This window comes from Mixophyes fleayi, chromosome 6 (genome assembly GCF_038048845.1).
Source record: "Mixophyes fleayi isolate aMixFle1 chromosome 6, aMixFle1.hap1, whole genome shotgun sequence".
In the NCBI taxonomy this organism is placed as follows: Eukaryota; Metazoa; Chordata; class Amphibia; order Anura; family Limnodynastidae; genus Mixophyes; species Mixophyes fleayi.
In genome coordinates this window covers 18,750,323-18,773,321 of record NC_134407.1, presented here as the reverse complement: position 1 = coordinate 18,773,321, position 22,999 = coordinate 18,750,323, and the positions used below count along the sequence as shown (strand labels likewise).

General features: G+C 39.9%; 1 protein-coding gene across 1 annotated transcript in view; it reads left to right on the top strand.

Moving 5' to 3' along the window:
• The window catches only part of HPSE2 (heparanase 2 (inactive)), a 267,375-nt gene that overhangs the window by 179,544 nt on the left and 64,832 nt on the right, over positions 1-22,999 (top strand). Inside the window, exon 6 of the mRNA XM_075215955.1 lies at positions 15,556-15,603. Coding sequence (XP_075072056.1) covers positions 15,556-15,603 — 48 coding nt within the window. The remainder of the gene's footprint in view (positions 1-15,555; positions 15,604-22,999) is intronic.

Here is a 22,999-nt window from a genome sequence, read left to right as displayed (position 1 = left end):
ATTGATGAGCTTTAAACATAATTTGTTTGGTCCCATGATACTTCTTTTGTCTGTTTGGCTGTTGCACATTATTTCAATGGGGAGTCTCACAGACCAATTAATTTACTTTAAAACCTGATGATTCCTAAATTATACTGTGCTAGGATATAACAAGAAAACAAAAGAAGAATGCGTTTAATGACTTTATATATTTCTCATCAAACTTATACTTTTAATTAAAAGGCAACTTTACTCATTTGTTTTAAGATTTGTATCCCCCATTTGGTTATTAAATCATTGTTATCAATTTTTATCATTATATTTGGTGGAAATTAAACAAATATTTAAGTGGTTTTCAAAACATCTACTTGTCTGCAAGAAAATCCAGCCAACTTGAATAAAGTGAATTTTGAAATCGTTCTAATCTGGAGTTTCAGATCCCCTTCCATGAACTATTTGCTACATCTGAAACATATTTTTTTAAAATTCTCTCCTTAAGCCTTCAGAGAACTTAATAATAATGGTTTGAAAATCAGATGATCATCCATGAAAGTATTTCTCCACAGTTTCAAAATATAAATGTGTAATGTTTCATCTAGAAAGAAGCGCTATTTTAATTGCTCAGTTCCTCCATTTTATATTTACTTGTGACTGATGTTCTCTGCATTGATCATCTCTACAAACCTGCACTTACCCAACATACTACACTTTATCTTCAGATCCCCTTGGTCCAACAGCCGTTCAAAGGTGAAACTGAAGGCGGTAGCATGGGATCAACGCGTTTGGGGAAAAAGGGGCTGATGTTGGCAGACACATGCTTCCAAATGCACTCTTAGACTGTTGACATTGTACAGCATCAGTGGTTGCCAGGTCCATGGAAGTGCGGCATTGTTCAAAAGAGTAGATCTGTGGAGAACATCAGTAACAAGTAAGTAATCTTATTTTATTGCAAAAACTAGAGAGATGTCATGAGTTCACATTTTCTATTTATAAAAATGCTACGTTTGCTGCCTTTAGCTAGTATCACACTGCATGCTTGTAGCCACTGTATGCATTCCAAGAATGGGGGTCTTGGGTATAAACTTATTTGATTGTTTTGATTTTTCTGTTATTAAATTGTATATCTTACTTTTAGACTTGGATGTATTTGTTTCATTTATTGATTGATATTATACCAATTGATATACACTTTGGTGAAGTTCCTCCCAGCTCTGAATATTCTTTTGTTTTATATTCATTCTCTGGGGGTGTTAGCACCACCCTCTTACAGCTGTGGGCGGTTGCTCACTTTCAAAGTGTGAAGGCAATTGTAGTGCCAGCTTTTCCTTAGTTTTTGGTTTATAAACCCACTTACCAGATATTTGGCTTCAATTCATAGCAGGTATTCTTGGTCCAAAGCAGGTATTCTTGGTCCAAAGCACACAAAGTAGAGAGAGCATTAGGGCACTTGGATGCTAACAATACTATATGATTTTTAGTTTATTTATTATTTTTATATTTCACCCTGCCATAGACTAAATTGCATTTACTGTTCTTTTTGTCTTTCTTGATAAATCCAAATGATATGCTATTTCTCCCAGCCCAACACTCTGGTTACTTAAATAAACTGGGTTGAGGACAATATGACAGTAAGGATACATACACAAGAGTAGATTGATTGCTTTAGTTTCAAATGGAATGCAACATGAGTATGCCATGGGGTAAATACTTCTGCCAATGTATTTATTGATCCCTATAACGTGCTGCATATGCTGATCACATGGGCTGCAATGAAATATGCAGCACAGAAAAGTCAATGAGACAATGTCTTCTCGTTAGTGTCTGCTCGTGTTGATGAATCCATAGTGCACAATTTGTTTTATTTAGACACAAATGGCATATTTGATCTTTCATTATGCAACTAAAAAGCTGCTTCTAAAAACACAAAGAGTTTTTGATGAAGTTGTTTCAGTGGGATTTGATGAATATCAGATTATTAGAGGGAGAGAATGTTTGTGTGAAGTGAAGATGTTTCCTCTAGAAGTAGGCCTATACTGTATGCTGTGTGTAATGTGTCTCTTATGCATGTGAAGTTACACTTTCAAGAATTATTGCAGAATAGCACTAAATAAAGACATTATCTGTAGTTGTACTTGAGGATGATAAGTAAAAGAATTAGCAAACATGCTTGAATCTCTGAAATTGGGCTTTTGTCACCAGCATTCCACTGAGACCTCCCCTCACAAAACTAATAAAAAATGTACTTATAGAAGTCCAATCATCTCTGTCCCCAGGCTAACCTAAACTCACCAGAGGCCTAAAGTGTTTACTAAATGAAAAACAGTGGACAAACATCTAGTTCCTACAGAGTCTCCAATCTGGAAACCCAATTGAAAGTGTTATCTCACTGGTACCATTGCCAAAGTCAACTTTGCAAAAAGTTTAATGAGGTCGATGACAACTGTTTTATATGTGAAGTGGCCATAAGTATCCCACTTCACCTTTGGTGGTCCTGTTCTTTGGTAGTGCCCTTCTAACAGAAAGTCATAAAAACTGTAGAGAGTATTATGGGAAGTGGGTTACCTGGCGGTCCTGAGTTCTGGCTCTTAAATATATCTACTTTTTCGATCTCTAAATATAAAAAATTCTTACTGAGACACTTGAGAAAAGCTGATATTGCTATCTCCACATTGGAGAAGATCCTCCGTTCTCTTTGAAATAATGGATGGATAGATTAGATTGGTACATGGAAATGGACAATATAACAATGTCATCTAGAGACCGCTACAAAGAATTTTGCAGCCTAAGATTTGGATGGCTAAACTTTAAAGACTCTGAAAACTTTAAATAATCAGTCACTCCCTCACAGGTTGAGTCATAGGTCAGAACATCTCCCTGTTGGTGGACTAACTTCCTCCATTAGTTTTGCCATATTCATTTCTGTTACAGAGCAGCCTCCACGCACCATGGACCCAATCCTACCCGTCCCTGGTTTTGTTATTCTCTACCGTTTTAAAATGATTTAGTGGAAGATGTAACTGTTTTTTCACTACATTTCAATTCATATGTCTCAAGTTGGATTTGACTGTGAACTATTTCTTTTATCTATTTTATAGCCAACTTTAATGTCATACTGTTTGTATTGTTAATTGTCTGCGTGTGATTTGTATTCGCTTATCTGTTTAATAAATATATGACACACACGCACGCACACACACGCATTTGGCTTATAGTTTAATTGTTGCTCCATTTTCTTTACTGGGCCAATGATCCCTTTTCCCAGGTGGATTGCCTTCAAACACACCAATAGAAGTAGGATTTCAGATTACAGTGGATAATCATGTTTTCATCTGTGGTACAACTGTGGTAGATGGCAAAAGAAAATCATAGGTTGGACACACAGAAACTGTATTCTGTATCTCATTTTAATTAATAATTCATTTCAACCATAGTAAAACCTGGAATAGTAGGTTGCTCAAGGATTTATTGATACTCAAGGATTTATTGATATTAGAGCTCATGTGAACGCATATGTACACGGAACGTACATATGAAAAACTCGCGCAAAAAAGCCTCCAGGTCAAAGATAGTAGCATTTGTGGAAGACGTTTTAGATGTAGGGATAAGGATGTCTGCCCCCAATTCACTTCTCCTATTGTAAGCGGAGTCAACAATATGCAAAAATCTAGATACAGCCGTATTTTGTACACATTGTAGGTAGTCATAAGCAGTATGAAAATGCATATAATATGCAAACATAACGTTCTATGTACAAACCCAAATTGCACAAGTTTCTCCTTGGAACTTATAAGAATGTCCTATGTATAAACCCAAATTGCACAAGTTTCTCCTTGGAACTTATAAGAATGTCCATGAATGAAGTTTGTATTCTTATGGATGTCATTTTTTAGAATAAAAAACTAAAAGCACACCTGACATTATGACCCTATCACACCAGTTAAATGTAATATTTGCTGCGTACTGTCATTTGTTAATCAAAACTAGGAGACTTAGAAGGTTTCTTCTCTGGTCATACACAACTCAGTGCAAAGAGGAAATTGACTTGGTCAACTTTCCACCAAGTAATACAGATTCAAGGGTCAAATGAGAGGGTGTGAAATGGAGCATTTGCTGCATGCTTTAACTGTGGATATTTGAATAGTATGGTCGTTTTTTATACATGTGTAAGAATTAGGAGAACACTGAATAGGAACTGCCTTGGCCTTAGGCCAGATGCTCCTCTAGCCCTTGTTAGCAGTGACCGCAGATAAGCAGGTTGGACGTTTAGGGAACCAGCACCCTCTGTTGAAGCCACCATCAGCAACGTTAATGCAGCATCTGCTTTAAAGCTACCTGCAGCGGCTGTGAGCAGTGTTGACTTCTAAGATCTGGTGGGTAATCCAAGTGTTCAAGATGATGGTTTCACCTATGAGTCAGTGAGCTCAGGGTTGCAGTTGTGGCTATAAAGTTGCTTATTATACAGTTTGTTATGAAAGCCTTTATGTGTAGCATAGTGTATGTTTGGACTTCTAAAGATATTCAACTGGCATTCAGAAATTGTCGAATGTAACAAAGTTTATCATTATAAGTACATTTTAGGGTGGGTGTGTCACACATATCAAAAAAGTAAGTTGAGAATAGCACTTCTCTACAAATCTATATGCAATCTGAAATTTATCATGTACAATTCTTCTCAATGAACATTTAAGGCTGGGTACACACTACAGGAAAATTCTAACAATGTGATAATTATAGCGATTTCACTAAGGACAGGAAAAATAAAAAAATCCCAATCAGCATGACGATTCATGTGTACACACTATACCCATTGTACATGATTACCTTCAGATCTGTGCTCTTCATCTGTCATAACCATCGGCTGCAACTCAGACACCCAGAAAGGTAGTCCAGGCAAGGCAAAGTGACAACTGTCCTGGGTTCTGGTGTTAGTGGGTAATCAGATGTCAAGGAGAGCAGACACTCAGGTCACTGTCCTGATCGCACAAGGACATCACATCCAGGCGAGGTGGTCCTCAAAGTAATGGGAGATTGTCTGAATGATGTCCACAGTGACAAATGTCATAACATGCACCTCTGCGCTGTCCTCTGCGGGTCACAACTCATTGCTTGGAGAGATGTTCTCAACTATATCCATGCTTTGGTATTAATACCTTTCCGTTCTGGAAACATTTGCTTTCTTCGCGTAGTGTCTAGTGCTTATTTGGTATTTTATGCCTACTGTTCTATCCTTCCTCCTGGGCGACATACTTTTTCTCTGCCAGGCGAGCGCTCATTAGGCACATGAAGTGCTGACCTATCCTCACAAGAAGTGAGCTATATGTGTTGATTTACTCACTTGTGCAGTGGTCAAGTCACAGTGTATTGTTTGCTCACTGTTTGTTTTTGCATGGTAGTCATGTCCAAAAGTTGAGGAGAACCCTGCCATCACAGTAAAGTGCTTTTATGTGTGGCCTGCTTTCGTGTCTGGGACAGTTTGAAAACATCCGCACCACTCTTGTTAGTAACAATAAACTAATTCACGTCATTCTGCAAACATTGTCTGTGACAGAAGTGGACACGTTTGTGGTTGCAGACCTTGCTTATGCTGTAGCATCTGTCAGAGACAGCTTTGGTAGTGCTAGTCTGACTGGGAGTGCACCTGCAGTTTTAGCTACTTCATTGTCCCTTCTGTTTATTCTATTGCAACAGCATAAGTTACATAGAAACAGACATATGCCAAAGATACCTTTTCCCCTCGCAGGATTCATTTGATGTTGGAGTGTCCCAGACGTGCATGGATGTTCCAAGTCTAATACTTGGAGCATCTTTTAGAGATGTTGGTAACCCAGACTCCTGCTCATGACTGTCTCTGGCTTGGCAGTAATTGAGACTGCCAAGAGAAGGCACCACAAAGGATTTGATGAAGTTTACATGCAATGTGTGTAGTACCATTGTAAGGAGTTACACCTCTACACATGGCATGGACACCATCACCATCCACCAACAACTCTACAAAATGCAAGATTGGCAACTGCAAAAATTTCTGTCTGCAATGGGACAGCTATTGCTCCGTATAATGGTGACACCAAAAGTAGTGGACCCACTATTAGAAAGCTGCAAGGACCAAATACAGGTTCATGCAGGCAGTTAAAATTGACTCTGCACAGTGGGATCAGTGGCTAGTGCTCAACCCGCGCAGCCCCACCCACAACACATGCAAGTGTGGAGGAATGGCAAATTACTGCCAGAATATGTTCCATCTTTTTCTAGTAAGATGGCAGACCAATACCTGACTGTTTGCTATAATCGTTATATAGGGTGGCTTTTAGTAAGCAGGATTCAATCACATTGCTGTGCAACTCACGGGCTGGACAATTTCAGGCTGTAGACCATGAGGCAAAATAGCAATGTCTTCTGAATGAATCCAATCAGCCACATGAATCTTGAAGTTTCAATTATGGATGTTAGCCATCCTCCTTGTTCACATACTGGCGCTGCTTTGGTCTATATACTTTCCCCCACACTTTGTCCTTACCTGTCGGTGTTGGACTGTCAGCTTGATTGAAGGGGGATATTCAATTGTCAGCGAGTTGTTTTTTTTGAGCGTGTTAAGTCATTTTAACGCTGTTTTTTTTATCAATTTCGAGCGGTTTAACTTTACTCGAAATTCAATTCGATTTTTAATGCTACGTTTTTTTTCATCAAAGGGTCTTCTCGCACTCCAGTAGAAGGTCTATTGAAAGTACAGGGTGTGTGAGAGGCAGCCGCGTTAAAAGCTATTCAATTGTTATTTAACGTGGTAAAACAGGCAAATATGCTGTTCTATCTCGCACCTCCTTGAGGTGTGTTAAAAATAAAAAACCTCTGAAAAGTATTGGAAATCATGTAAAAATGTGGAAAAAAAGTTAAACTTATGTTTATCACTAATGCCTAACTTGTGTAAGTTGATTTTCTTGTGAAAAATATTGAAATAAAAAAAAAAAAACTAAAAAAATAAAATCACTATTTATTTAGATTTATGTATATTTTTGGTACAAAATAGAATGTAGTAATGTGTTTTGACATGGTATAGATGATTGTATGGTAAAAAATAGTTCAATAAAAAAATATGCTAAAAGAAAGTACTGTAATGTAGATATTATCAATGTGTATCAATGTGAAATGCAATCTAATGTATGGAAATGTATGCAAAACCCTTTTATTGTGTTTTACATGACAGCGTTAAAACTCCCCTTCACTCCCCTAAAATCTTGCAAACACAATTTTTAACGCTCAGGGGCAGCGTTCTCTCTTTTTAAATTGAATTGCACGAGTTTTCCCGCTGCGCTAACTCAAAACGGTCGCTATTGCCGGCAAAAACCCACGGGAGATTTTTTTTTTTTAACACAACTGGCGAAAATTAAAATCTCGCTGACAATTGAATACCCCCCAAAGTGTCTCTACAATCACCTGAGTCACTTCACTGTAGTGAGGATTGTTACACTGCTGGCTTTGGCAACCCTCATTACAGGGTCTGGAGGAGGCAGCAGATGGACATTGTCTGAGGGCAGCACAAATATAACCTCCTCTCATCTTTCGTTTTGCATGTGTGTTTTATGTAGTTTACGTATTTTATAGTTTGGTTTGGGAGAGTGTTTAAAAGAATAGATTAGGTGTTACTAGTTCTAATGTCTTAAACAGAAATAGCACAGTATAATGGCACTTTGCTGCAAGAAAATACCTTGCACAATAAAAAATATTGCCTGATAAATTATCCCTTACCATAGCTTTTATAACTATTGAGATAAAATTATAAAACAATGTGGCACTCTCTCAAGGGTTAAAAAAATAAATGAGTATGTTCCACAGTTGTCAACATTCAAAATTGTATCATCACAGAAAAAATACAGTTGAACCAAAAATATTCTTTAATAAAAGTAGAGATGGTCACTGACCCCCGTGTTTTGGTTTTGGTTTTGGATCTGGATTACCTTCGGGTTTTGGTTTTGGCAAAACCGCCCTTGCGTTATTTGGTTTTGGTTTTGGTTTTGTTTTGCAATTTTGTTTAAAAATCAATTTTTTTGGGCCTAAATTAACCTAATTTAGTGCTCCACCTGTTTCTTGGATAAGTAAGGTAATTCTAAAGCTAATAAATTAGGAAAAAAACAGTTTAATCCCTGGTAGGCCGTCCTTAATTCTGCACACAAACCTGATTGTCTTCCTCTCCATCTTAGCCTATTGGCAATGCAGCCATCGTCTTTGGGTGTATATTACACCCTACACTTATAGTTAAATATATAAAGAAATGGACAAAGGCAGTTTGGTTTCCGTCTGCATCAGCCCCCCTCCCCTCCACTTGTAGTAAAATAGAAAAAAAACAGCCTGCATAGACGGTCCAATATAAAACAAAATGGACAAAGGTAGTTTGGTGGCTGTCTATAAGCCTCCCCACCTCCACTTGCAGTTAAATAGAAAAGAAGCACCCTGCTTAGACTGTACAATATAAAAGGAAATGGACAAAGGTAGTTTGGTGGCTGTCTATGAGCATCCCCCCCACCCCCTCCACTTGTAGTTAAATAGAAAAGGAGCAGCCTGCATAGACTGTACAATATAAAAGGAAACAGACAAAGGTAGTTTGGTGGCTGTTTATCAGCCTGCCCCCCCCCCACCCACTAGTAGTTAAATTGAAAAGAAGCAGCCTGCATAGACTGAACAATATAAAAATAAATGGACAAAGGCAGTTTGGTGTCAGTCTGTATTAGACCCCCTCTCCACTAGTAGTAAAATAGAAAACAATGCAGCCGGTCTAGACTGTAGAATATAAAAAGAAATGGACAAAGGCAGTTTGGTGTCTGTCTGTGTATCACACCCTACCCTTATCGTGAAATTGACAAAACAGCAGCCTTTCAAGACTGTACTTGATATAGAAATGCCCCAAGTCCCTTTCCTATTTGGGGGGTAGATTGCACTTATACTTATACTTATAAGTATACTTAATTTTTTTTGGGTGTGTTTTTTCCCTGATTTAAAAAGACTATGTACTTTTACATAGGCTTTACCAGATGACGTACAGGGAAGACTACCATCAGGACTGGTGCCAGCACCTGCTTGCTGATCCTGCTCATATGTGGACGGCTTTGAATCCATTTTAATGAGCCCAAAGCACTTGTAGTACAAAATATTAAATATATAGTGCTGCTACATAAGACTTTATGCAGACAGAAAAATTATTGTTTCACACTGGGGAATATGGGACACCCCAAAGCACTTGTAGTGCAAAAATATTAAATATATAGTGCTGCTAGATAATACTTTATGCAGACAGAAAAAATGTTGTTTCACACTGGGGAATATGGGACACCCCAAAGCACTTGTAGTGCAAACTATTAAATATATAGTACTGCTAGATAATACTTTATGCAGCCAGAAAAATTGTTGTTTCACACTGGGGAATATGAGACACCACAAAGCAAAATATTCCAAAAAATGCCTCCTCTATCCTCCTCTCTTCCTGCTCTAACAATTGCTATAAGAATTTCAATAATAATTGAAAGAATAAGGTATACAACAATTGCTCTGTTCCTGCTCCAATGCTGCCTGCGACCTAACCCTGCTCTCTCCTTCTGTCAAATGGCGATGGATTGCTGTGGAGGCGAGTATTTATGCATTTCAAATATCGCGAGAACCGAGCTCTGAGATCTGACGACGTCACAATGACGTTTTCCCTCGATTTTGAATCCGAATGGGCGGGAGAGTACAGAGCCTGTTCGGCTCGGTACTCGGATAGGTGAAGTTCGGGCGGGTTCGGTTCTCGGGGAACTGAGCCCGCCCATCTCTAAATAAAAGTAAGGTTTCTGTTCCAGTAAGTAGTTGATATGTGCTTGTATGCTTTCACCAAGTAAATATCTTTGAAATTCATGTAAAACATTATTTTATATAAACTACGCCGTGTCCGCACAAACTTTATTACTTAACATAGAGTCCAAGGTGCTACACAGCAGTGAGTGAATATACATTACATTGAGATGGGCAGCAACACACCTTAAATAGCCAGGAGCTTACATATAGGCTAAACATGAAAATCCGAATATTACTAAGCCACTTAAGGCTTTGAAAAAATTAGATTATTTGTTAACAACGTGCAATAGCTGATACATTTATTTCTCGAATGTTGATGTAGGAACCCATATAAACTGTGAAGTGGTATATGGTAGTATATACTGTATTATAGATGTTTGCATATGGGCTTCAATACTGTCACCAAATTCTTAACAATTTTTTTCCCCAAAATTACCTAGTTTAGCAATATTGCAGAATTTACAGAGTTCCTTGTTTTAGCCTATGTGTAGTTTGCTGTTTCCAGTGTGCTCCTGCTCATTTGAATAGATTTTGCTCCTGCATTTTTTAAAATTATTTTAAAATTACTATTTTTAGTTAGCATCTCACAATGAAAGAAACAGTAAACCCATAACAAGCTGCTCAGTCAAGTACCACAAGGCTATTTCCAGTTACAATAGGCTACAGCCACTGGCTCGCACCTAGGTGCAGACTGGGAACTTAAAGTGGCCCTGGAAAATATTTTTGAAGTGGCCTCATGTGGACGGGACCAATTCAACTGTAGGTTGGGCCAACACAAAAGTAGACAGGGTTTACAACTACTGGAAGTTGGTTGTAGTGCCATTTAGGAAAACCTAGATGTGATGACTTAATACTCAGTGGGTCATTACTAAAGCAATGCAGGGGAAAAGCTGCCAGTCCTGTGTTATAAAAATACAGGAATCCTTTATGCCTCTGTGCTCAGACTTCCAATATTCCCTTCATAGAAACATATCTGTCTTTGTTTAGAAGGTTTAACTATTACAAAACATGTTGACAAAATCAGACTGCCAGAGCAGCATATGAGCACCACACCACACTGTTTTATCTTCTCCTGACGTCATGAGATGCAAACTACCAGCCAAATCTCTCTTTTTAACATATAAATATGTGTACTGTGTGTTTCAAAAAACGCATTAAAAATAATCCTTATAATAAACAGCTATCCAGTGCGATCATCACCAAGGTGAAATGCTTCAAGCATCTGCAAGTAAACACTTCCTTTGTAACAATTGTGTATGAACCCTACATGTGCTCAGTAATTATGGGTGTTTTGAATTAATAACGGCTCAGGGAGGGTTGGCAGACAATGGCATAAGTGAAGGGAAGAGCTATTCCAAGGGTTTGCTGGTGATATAGTAAGTGAACTGGAGGAAAGATTAATTATATTGTCTGTGCAATGGGGACTAGCCATATGTTCAACAAAGTGATCTGAAAATGGGACCAGTGTAAGGTAGAAGGCGAGTGTAAGGTAGAATGGAATCAATGCAAGAACCATTAAAGTTTCACCAGAGCTGGACAGTGTAAAACAGGACATCCTCCCCCCCCCCCCAACTGTCCTTTCAGGTGGACCAAATCCTGACTAAGCGAGACAGTCACCCAAATTCGGGACTTTCCACCAGATTCAGGACAATTGGCAGATTGTCCTGCTCTCTCCTACATGTTCTTGTCACTTTCACCACCAGTGACTGCTCTTTAGATCAGTTGCTGCTTGTCTGGATCCTGGAATGTTGGAGGCCCTATTTGGAAAAAAAATGGGTACATGAAAATTTAGAAAACTTTAACCACCCCCGACATTAAGTCAGTAACAACCCCATTTAAATAATTAGACCTCCATCCAGCCCCAAAATTAAAATAATAGCACTCACATTTGATAAATAGATCTATTTCCCTCCAACCAGCCCTGACATTAAATTAATAGTATACACATTTAATAAATAGACCCATTTCCCTCATTCCACACAGTCCCAGCAATAAATTAATTTAATTACGTTTAATATAACCATTTCCTACAACTATCCCGAGGCATTAAATAATTAATATTCACCTTTAATAGCCGTACATGCAGTTAATAGCCCCAAAACACTCCAGTATTAAATTAAAGGTTCCTTTAGCCCATCTTAATTTAAATAGGCCCCAGTATTAAATAGCCCGACCAATAAATTAAATTGCCCCATCATCACCCCACAAATAAAATGGCACCCATTAAATAATTAGCTCCCACTTAAACTCCACCATTAAATTAATAGCCTACCTCACACCCATGTACCATTAAGACAGCCCCCTCCCTTCCCTCATATTACACAATATATTAAGAACCCCCATTCCCTCACACATTATAGCAACATATCCTCCCTTTCTCACACATTCTAGCAGCATACACCCCCCCTTCCTCACACATTATAGCAGGCCCCTCCCCTCATTTCCTTCACACATTATAGCAGGCCCCCTCCCCTCTTTCACACATTATAGCAACCCCCATCCCCTCATTTCCTTCACACACTTTAGCAGCCCCCTCCCATCCTTCACACACCTTAGCAGCCCTTCCCTTTGCACACTTTAGCAGTCTCACACCTACCTTGTTCCTGCTGCTGGAGACTACTCGCACTGCACATATTGGACAGCACCGTTCATGTGGTGTACATCACATGTGACCTCTGTGCGGAGACTGCAGCCAGACACAGAGGTAGGGGGAAGGAAGGAGGGAGGGATGGTTCAATAGAAAAGTCCCGGTAGGTTTTATGGCTGATCCACCCCTGTTCACGCCCACTGTGGACAGGGAAAGAGCCTGGGTTGTTCAGATATAGCTGCGGGATGTATTGTACATGTATAATGGCTTTATTCTTACTTTAACAAATTACTGTGTGTACAGTTTGCACTTGGGAGACACCTCCCCGTCAAAAAAAAGTGCCCATGTCATCATTCTTCATTAGAGTTTTGCTGGAAATATAAACTATCATATACTGATCAACATTATTCTCAAAGTAATCGGGGACAATGTGAGCAAATGCAAAAATGGGCATGGTCACACCATGTTGGGGGTATGGTCACTTCCTCGGGTGAGTGCCTAACATTTCTGTTTTTTATTGAGGAGAAAGTGCAGCAGATGGAGCAGAGCACAACGAAAAAGTCTGAAACAAATAATCCAATCCATCCTCCAATTTTAAGCAGTGCAAACAATAAAAAACGAACAATAGGTTTCAAGCATACTAACAAATTTCAAGGTAGTGAGTAAAGAGGAGGAAAGAGGGGAAAGAAAAGTGAAGCGGAGAGAAAAGGTGGGAAGAGTTAAAGGAGAGGAGACTCCTCAGGGCTTCACAACAAATCCAGTATCAGTAGAACATCAGTTGTATTGTTGCGGAGCACACCCACCTCTGTTGCCTAGCATTTCTGAAGTATTGGTAGGTGCACGCGGCACCCCTCACAAGGGGAGGACTGCCAAACTGTAGCCCGGGGGGAGGGAGGGGTGAGACTAATCTCAGCATCCTATTAGGAACATTTTAAAGAAAAATCAATGCATGTAACCCAGTGACCCAGCCCAAGATAGCCCACTATGGGGCCATCAAGGGAGTCATATGCCCCCCAGCCCAGCCAGCCCTTGCCTATGAGTGTACTACACCACCATACACTCCATAGAAATGCCAGTCTCCAGTAGCTGCTTTATTATTGTGGCAGATAATGCTTCTGCTTTGCAATATCCACATACACTTTCCCCACCAACAGCTACAATTGTTGCCCGCATCTCTTACTGTATGTGCGTGTGGAAAGGCCACCTTTACCTTCTGTCTCATGTCATTGCATGTTATTTATTTGTATTGTGACTCCCCTTGATGTACAGCACTACGTAATATGTTGGTGCTTTATAATAAGGATAATGATAATCCATATACGTGTCAAAAGCGTGCAATATTTATTGATATGATATATTAGTATCATCCTTTTCATATGATTGAAAAGGATGATACTAAAGTGGTAGGAGGTTTGACTATAATGTGATGTTTACATCGAGGAGCACTTGAACAAGATGCAGTGTACATTGTGTACGCCAGTGTGAGTGTGTGTGTGTGTGTGGGGGGGGGGGGGATAAAATTAGACTGTAAGCTCCAATAGGGCAGAGACTGAATGATTACATAGGACAGCAACTGAGTACACCCACGATGGCTGCCTTGTCTCTGCAAAATATATAAAGTGCTTTGCACACTATTGGAAGGAAAGTGCTATATAAATAGCAAATTTACCATTACAATTAATAATATAATAATAATAATAATAATAATAATAATACTACATTGGAACGGGCATGGGTCTTCATTGACATTACTAGAATCATTTCATTGGATCAAGTGCAATAATCTCAGTGCCATTAGAGTAAGCCCAAACCCCAAGATTGTAGGAATTATTAAAATGTCACCTTTCGAAAGTTTAGATGTACGGTGGACAACCTGTGCCCAGTTTCTTGATTTATGTAAGCCAGGATTTTGTTTGCTTTGATGATGGTTTTGGTGAAGAACCTGTAGTTGACCACCAATGAGCAGTAAAAAACATATATTGACCCTGACCACAGTTACTCCACCGCTTATCTGTTGTGGCATGAACCTAAGAACAAACACTTTTAGGGTGAGTTCTCTAGGATGCATCCTGCTGTACGTATTCCCTATACCTGATACTTCCATCAGTAGTAGCTGTGCTCGTTTGGAATTTTCCCATGGAAGTATTACAGTTATGAACTGAGGATGACTGAGAACTTAGAGTTTCCATGTTGAGTTTTGCAGAGTATGCATTATTGTTATCAGATGCAACTTCAGTCCTGTACAAATCAAAAAGTACACAGTCACACTCATCAAAAGTAGCAAGGACAATGCTAGGTGATCAAGTGACATGTACACTTTTATTGTTTGAACTGCTATCTGTATTGTCAGTCTACCAAAGGAGACTCTGAGGCCTTTCCACATGTTGGTTGAATTATCAAACTTTGTTCCCTGGTGACCTCAACTGACGGTTTGCACTCACATGGCGCATGTGAGATGTTATCTATATCAGTCTCCTGGGACTCTAAGTGAGTGCTGAGGTTGCAGGTAAAATTTGTTAATATTGAGTATAGGACATTTTAAACCCTGAGGGGCTTTACAGTCTCGTGACTCCTTACATACACTATCTTACCACACATTTCCATACATTATTTTTCACATGGAATAGATTATGAGAGTAGAAGCTAATCATTGGCCTTCAGTTTTGTAATAGAATAGTGCAGTATTGTATTCTTAAAAGTGACCACTGCAGAAATAGTTTTGCTTAATTGTTTCTGGGAAACCGAAGCATAAACTAATATTGGTTCTTATCTATTGACATGTAAGCTGGAATGTTTGGAGGATAGTGCTAATATATTCACTTGTTGGGTTAACGATTAAGACACACTAAGTGACAAAAACTTGTTCAAACATTAAAAACACAATAAAACCTTTATATAAGTAATCGCTTAAACACCTGTAATGTTAATTTGCTCAGCTAGCCAATGCCAGGTATCACATTAACTCCATTATCTGTTTTATCAGTGACTAATGTCATAAAAAAATCTGTATATCGTTTGCTATCCTATCAAATTAAAAATCCACATGAAATATTTACATGAAGGCTGTGTAATACTAAAAAGAAATGTTATAACATGATTTGACATAATTGTGGAGGCCAAATCAATTCACAGTGTCCAGTTCATGTAAGCAGCGTTGTACTTTTTCGTTACAGTTTCATGAAGGTTGCTGGGAGAGCGGTGGATGCAGTTACCTGGCAACAGTAGGTATTCTGATTTTTTTTATATTTATTTATTTATTAACATGTTACATCAGTGACAGGCAAATCAGGTGGCCCTGCGGGCCCCAGCGCCTGCCTGCTTTATTGTCAGATTGGTTAGTTATAACATGAAATATTAAATTGCCTGCCGATATGTTATTACAGATTGGTGTCTATTTATTTCATTAAATGTAAACCGACATCTCCATCAATACATAAATGTATTGTTTTTTATTTATTACTGAAACTAAGGGTAATGTGCAGCCCATTTGAAGGTTAGAAGGCTGCCCATGCCAACCTGAAGCCTTTCAGATTGTTAGGTTGTAAAGGTCTCCCTATGGATTTTAATACCATTGTTTTACTTGCAAATAATTAATTGTGTCTGTCCACTAGGATGTTCATTTAAAATAGACAAACATTAAACCACCCATTATACAGGTTTTTTAAAAGCAAAGATTGCCTGGTAGTCATCATGGACAAAATCTTAAAGGAGAGCACATCTGGGGTTTGCCTTACACTAGGATCTCAAAACTCCATATTTTTTTTTAGGTATAATTGTCACCTATGACTAGCCAGATTAAACTGCTGTCTAGTTTTACACACTTTGTTTCCAATAAGGATATACTTTTTGTTCCACTAACCTTTTTGTGTGGAGAGACACAGAACTCATTTCTATACAATACCACCAAGTGAGTTGGAGAAGAAAATGTAGAAGATCAATTTAGGCTATATCTTGTAAATGACATGTTAGCATTCTTCAGGGTAAATTTGGCTGGAATAAATGTTTGTCTATATGTGTCTTTCTTTCTCTTCAGCCTTGGAAAAGTAATTTACAGCTCTTTGGGGAATTTCACGACCTGCAAACATATAATCTGAAAGAAAAATACACAAGAATCTGAATTTGGCAACTTTTTATTTCATATCACATTGAATGAGTTTTACATTACCCCCCACCCCTTCTTATCATGAATAGTTCTCTTGTAGCCTTCACACCCTATTCCCTGACAGAAATTGAATGTATTCCAAATTGCTTTGCTAAGCATTGTGAAGGTATCATTTGGGATTATGGTGTTCTACACATGACTCGCACAGTCCTTGGTGACTTCAAGATCGGCAAGATTTATGATTACTGAACCTGCCTGTTCTTAAGGGTTAAAATAGTCAATGCACCGTGGCTAAGTCATATACTCATGGACTTATGTGAAAGAGCCCGAGCTCATATGCAGCAGGACACAAAACAAATACACAGAAGGAACAAAATCTATAAATGTTAGGATTCTCTGCCACCTTCCTTTTTAATAATGAATCAAGCACTATTATATACCACTTTTGACTTTGTTCCCTTGAACTTGGTTCATAAAAATGTATAATAATGATACTGATTTGTACATCATATGTTTAGTGATTTAAGAATATAAGCAGTTTCCATTAAACCTCTGAATCTAAAGTAGTAGACTTATAGGAAGTTCAGCTACTAAAAACATACTGTAATGTCATGATCCTATTTATATAAAAATGGCACGGCGTAGCATGTCAAGATGGCAGCGACTGCGGAAGGGACGCCAAAAATCTACCTCAACTACATACCTTTCCTCATCTCTATTATCTAATGTGATCAACTGCATCTCTGCTATTTCCACATGGATATTCCAACACTACCTAAAGCTTCAAATACAGAACTCATCATCTTTCCTCCTCCCAGTGTCACCACCTCCCCTCAGATCTTCCTCATTGTCATCAATATCACAATTTCCTCAGTCTACCAAGCCCGCTGCATTGGTATCACCCTTGACTCTACCCTCTTCTTTATTCCTGAAATCCATTCTCTTTGTCAGTCTTGTTGCCTCAACCTTTGAATTATTGCTGGTATTATTATTATTATTAATTTTTATTTATAGGGCGCCACTAGGTGTCCGTAGTGCCGTACAGAGACAAACGAAATTACAATATGAGGTGAGACAGCACAGTACAGTAAACAATAAGCACAGTAACTCAGTGAGCTCAAAACACAGCTAGGGGGGGGGGCGGAGGATGAGAGAGAGGAAGGTCCGCCAACGACGGAGTCCAAGAGGGAGGGCACGGATGACAGGGAGACCCCCAGAGCGGGGTGGAGGGAGCGAGAGGGGACAAGGAGAAGAGGGTCCTTGAGGAGGAGGGTTAAGTAGCTGGAGAGCAGAGTTAAAAGTGATGAAGACAGGAGGAGAGAAGACCCTGCTCAAAGGAGCGTACAATCTAAGGGGTGGGGTAGACAGACAGAGAGACACGGAGGAGAGAGGGAGAGAAGGAGGAACGGAGGATAAGTATAAGGGAAGAGGAAAGAGGGGAAGAGGCATAAGAAAAGGTAGGAAGTTAAGTGGGCTTTAAAAAGAAGGTGGGTTTTTAAAGCCCGTTTGAAACAGGACAGATTAGGGGAAGTTCTGATGGAGGGAGGGAGCTTGTTCCAGTGGAGGGGGCAGTGCGTGCAAAGTCTTGGATACGCGCGTGGGAGGAGGTGATCAGGGGGAAAGAGAGGCGACGGTCATTGGCAGAACGGAGAGGGCGGGATGGAGCAAGAATAGAGAGGAGGGTGGAGATGTAGGGTGCAGTGGCATTGGCGAGGGCCTTGTATGTGAGAGTGAGGAGCTTGATCAGGATTCTGTAGGGGAAGGGGAGTCAGTGAAGGGATGGGTAGAGGGGGGAGACAGAAGAGGAGCGGCAAGAAAGGAAGATAAGCCTAGCGGCTGCGTTAAGTACAGATTGAAGGGGAGCGAGATGAGAGTGGGGGTGGCCAGTAAGGAGGATGTTACAGTAGTCCAAGCGGGAGATGATCAGAGAGTGAATAAGACATTTGGTGGTATCTTGGGAGAGGAAGGGCCGGATGCGAGCGATGTTATGCAGCTGGAAATGGCAGGCTTTAGCAAGAGAGAGAATGTGGGGGCCAAAGAAGTGAGAGGAGTCGAGGATGACACAGAGGCAGCGAAGTTGGGGGACAGGGGAGATAGAGGTGTTGTCAACAGTGTTAGAGAGGTCAGAAGGGGGCGAGGCGTGAGGGGAAGGAAAGACTATGAGTTCAGTTTTGGCAAGGTTAAGTTTGAGGAATCGAGAGGACATCCAGAAGGAGATTGCAGAGAGGCAGGCGGACACCCTAGAGAGGAGGGAGGGAGAGAGATCAGGAGAGGAGAGGTAAAGTTGAGTGTCGTCAGCGTAGGGGTGGTAGTTGAGGCCATAGGAGCTGATGAGTTCACCCAGGGAAGAGGTGTATAGAGAGAAGAGTAAGGGTCCCAAAACAGAGCCCTGAGGGACCCCGACTGGAAGGGTGGACGGGAGGGAGAGAGACCGAGTGGTGGTGACAGAGAAGGATCGGTCAGCGAGGTAAGACGTGAACCAGGACAGGACTGGGCCGGAGAGGCCAAAGGACTGGAGGGTGTGGAGGAGGAGGGGGTGGTCGACGGTGTCGAAGGCTGCTGAGAGATCAAGGAGGATGAGAAGGGAGAAGTGGCCCCTGACTTTAGCGAAGAGGAGATCATTGGTGACTTTAGCCAGGGCAGTTTCAGTGGAGTGAAGGGGACGGAAACCAGACTGAAGAGGATCAAGGAGGGAGTGTTTAGAAAGGTAGGAGGAGAGATGGCTGCAGACGAGCCTCTCGAGAATTTTGGAGGCAAAGGGGAGAAGAGATATGGGGCAATAGTTAGAGGGAGAAGTGGGGTCAAGATTAGGTTTCTTAAGAATGGGGGATACGAGAGCAAGGAGGGGAAGATGCCGATAGAGAAGGAAGGATTAAAGAGGTGAGCGAGGTGGGAGCAGGTGGTGGGGGAAAGGGAGCGAAGAAGTTGGGAGGGGATGGGATCCAGGGGACAGGAAGAGTGGGGGGGGTGGACGAGAGAGCGGAGGAGGAGATTTCAAGTCGGATGGCCTGGTATACACTGTTTTCCTGCAACCAAGATGCAACAAAAACTTTTATTAATTTTCTCATCTACTGCCTTAATTGCAGCCTCCTCATCTCTGGTAATCCACCACACCAATCAGTCAATCCATCCTAAATGCTGCAGGAACATTCATATTCTTCTTTTTCCGCTCCATATCCACTGCACCACTATGCAAATCCCTACCCATTTGCTCACGAATTACAATTGAAATTACTCACTCTCACAAAGACCTCAAAAACATTAACCCTTTATACTGTACATCTCAAACATCTTTTTAAAATATTTTCCTCCACTCCCTCTTAGATCCGCAACAGACCTGTATTTTGCCTCCTTTCTGATGACCACCTCTTAAGGTTTCCTATAAGACTACTACCTATGGAATTCCCAGCAGGCCTGCAGACTTTGGTATAATTCACAATGTACCAGCTTTTGTTGTATACATTGGTCAGCTCTTTTCAGCTTGGTTCAGCAGAGACTTGCCTTTAAGTCTCTCTACAAAGGTGGACAACACATGCCCGGTGCCCCTGTTGTCTGACTGGTGTTCCTCATGTGCAACGTAGACTTTCACATGCCACCTGGTGTCAGAAAGGATTCCCTTCTTCAGTTTACTCATCCCACTCATACCTTCCATTCACCAGTTTATTGCCAGCCAGTGGAGTTCAATGTTATGGTTGGGGTTTCTTCACTGTCCGTCTTCTTCTTGTTCTGGATCCCCTCCAGCCTGTGCGAATCCTCTGCTTTGCTGCCATTTGGTAGCCCAGCTCTCAAATTTCCTTCTGCTATTCACCAAAATGAGCAGCAGGCGAAATCACAAGGACCTGATACTGTGGCACCTTTATATGTAAAAAGTACTGATCCCAAAAGACAGTTACCAAAACCATTGTTTATGGAATATGTTATGTAAATGAGGCAAAATGTATGGTGTTACTGGGCATAATTTCACACAATGAATAATGATTGTTGATACTTTTTATTTTATAATAGTATTGTAAGTATCATTTTATGGATAATCTACAGATGAGGCATATGTCCATCTTCTAACAGGAAAGTTTTGTGAGAACATATCTTGGAATATGAGATTCCTGTGAGATTGTATTTCCTTCTAACAGCAATTCTAAGGAGAGCACAAAAGTGTTACTTCCACATCCTTAAATTTGGCATCTAGATAAGACAGCCATTCTAGGGATAAACTGGAAACAGTTGATTTCTATCTGCAAGTCTGTGCACACAATCAAATTAAATAAGGGGTGGTTGGGTAGTAAGGGGGTGTTAAAAGTTTACCAGAAAATCAGATACAATTAAATACACAGGTGTACCTAGGGAAAATACAACTTCTTGCAAAAAAGAGATAATTCAATGCAGACTGTTCATTTTATCAATGAATGTAATGGCTAGATACAAAACAAAATTGCACTTCATCAGTAATCCCCAACCCTCTTCACTGTCATGACCAATAATGCTGATACATACTTTATTTTTACATTACACACCAATGTTAAAATACTGTAATATGTAACACCATAATTATGAGTAACTGTATATTTAATAATCCACATGAACTACAGCTTATTAAAAATATAGTTAAAATATAATCCCCATTGCATTATTTCAACATAATTTAACAGTTGTTCCTCCTAAATTCTTGTGACACATGGAGCCTGGTAACCATGACACATAAACGTGTCCTGACACACATGTTGGGAATCACTAAGCAAGGTGAACAATGCTGGGCTGTTACTGGCTGCATCTTCTATGCAATCAGCAGCTGTTCCTCACTCAGCTGCAATTCTGCCTCCCCCTGGGTCCCAGAAAGGCCTGCACCTGGAACTTGTGTTTGGGTCAGCTGCAGTCTCACTGGCCTCAGTTTCCTAGACCTCTCTTCTATTTCTTCAAACCAATCTACACCAAGTAATGTCTAAGTTATAGAAACCTACCTTTACTAAGCTCCAGAACTGCAGGGTTATGTAAAACCTGCAATATTAAATTATTTCTGAATTTTGGTTGTAGGATGTCATTAACAGTAACAAGTAATCTGACGTCTCCCACAATCAGAACCTATTCAAATAGGAGCATTAATAATTGCTCTCTGCTTAATGTGAGCCACTGAAATCCATGTACTGTGTGCAGCGTACTATGAGCAAAACAGCACTTCACATTTTGGTATCTGTTCCAAGGCAATAGAGACATACATGCTACAAATATTAACGGCGTATATTGAACTAAAACATGGGTCATAGGACTTCGTCAGGAGGTATCCACCGGATGAAGTCTTATGGCAAAACACGTTGAGAGCATGGCTTGGAGCAAGAGGTCTGCTATTCCAGATCCATTTGAGCTAACAAGGAAGTAGTTTTATTGTACAGCCTTCTGTGATATACATGATTTTAACCTATTTCTGGTAGGTGTTTATCTTAAAGTTTTATTTAATAAAAGTAAAAATTCTTACACCTTTGAAGTGCCCCCTCTCATTTTCAATTTTATCAGTTTTTTCAATATCATACATTTGTCTCTGTTATTGGTTGCTTTTGTTACTATGTGCCATTGCCTATCCCAGGATATGATACTTACTCCTGTCCTTTATGTTTTCATTATGAATTTTAAAATCTAGCATGTTTAAAAATTGTGACCAGGAACTATTCTAACTGATTCCCGCTCATTGCTCCATGACCTGAGATTATCAGAGACTGACCACTCGCTGCAGTACCAAGACCGTTGCTGCTGCCTACGTGCAGCCTCAGGGAGGAAATCCCATCTGTACCCTGCCACATAAATATAGTAGGCCGTGCAAATGGATTAAACAGTGCTGCCATAACCATGTGCCTCTATGATATTATATATCAGTGGTGATGGCCTCAACAAATTTGGTGGCTGCATCTAAATACAATAAACATAAAAAAACAATATTTTCTTGAGGTACTTGACACAAAGCTAAATTGTTCAATATCACCACTGTTGTGAGCATTCTTTAATAAATCATAGACATGTCTCAGAATCATTAAGGCCCACTATATACAGTCATTTCTATGTGCTCCATCTCAGTTTTTTCCCTATTGTTTAGTAACCCCATTCCCCAAGGATGTTCTAATCCCCACTCATTTCCACTGGCATATGGGCACAATTTTCAGGCTTATGGAGTTTGATGTTTAAACTGTAAATTTCACTAACAAATGTCCCACCAAATGTTTCCCCAAGTTGTGTTATCATGACTGGCTGGTTGCTGGCTTATCACACAGGAACCAGTCTCGCTAAGTGTGTGGCATTTCATTCACATGCAGAATAGCTAAGTCACATTGTATGGTTTAAGCTTAACAATGTAATAATTCACTACACATGTAGCACTTAGAAGTGTGGACTTGTTCATTATTTTGAATCGTGTCGTCCTCATACTTTTTAAAGTCAGATCTAAACAATAGAACAAAAATAACTAGAGTAACGATGGGACAAGCGAACTAGGAAATTATGTTAATGGTGAGATCAGGCTTCATAAGATAAAG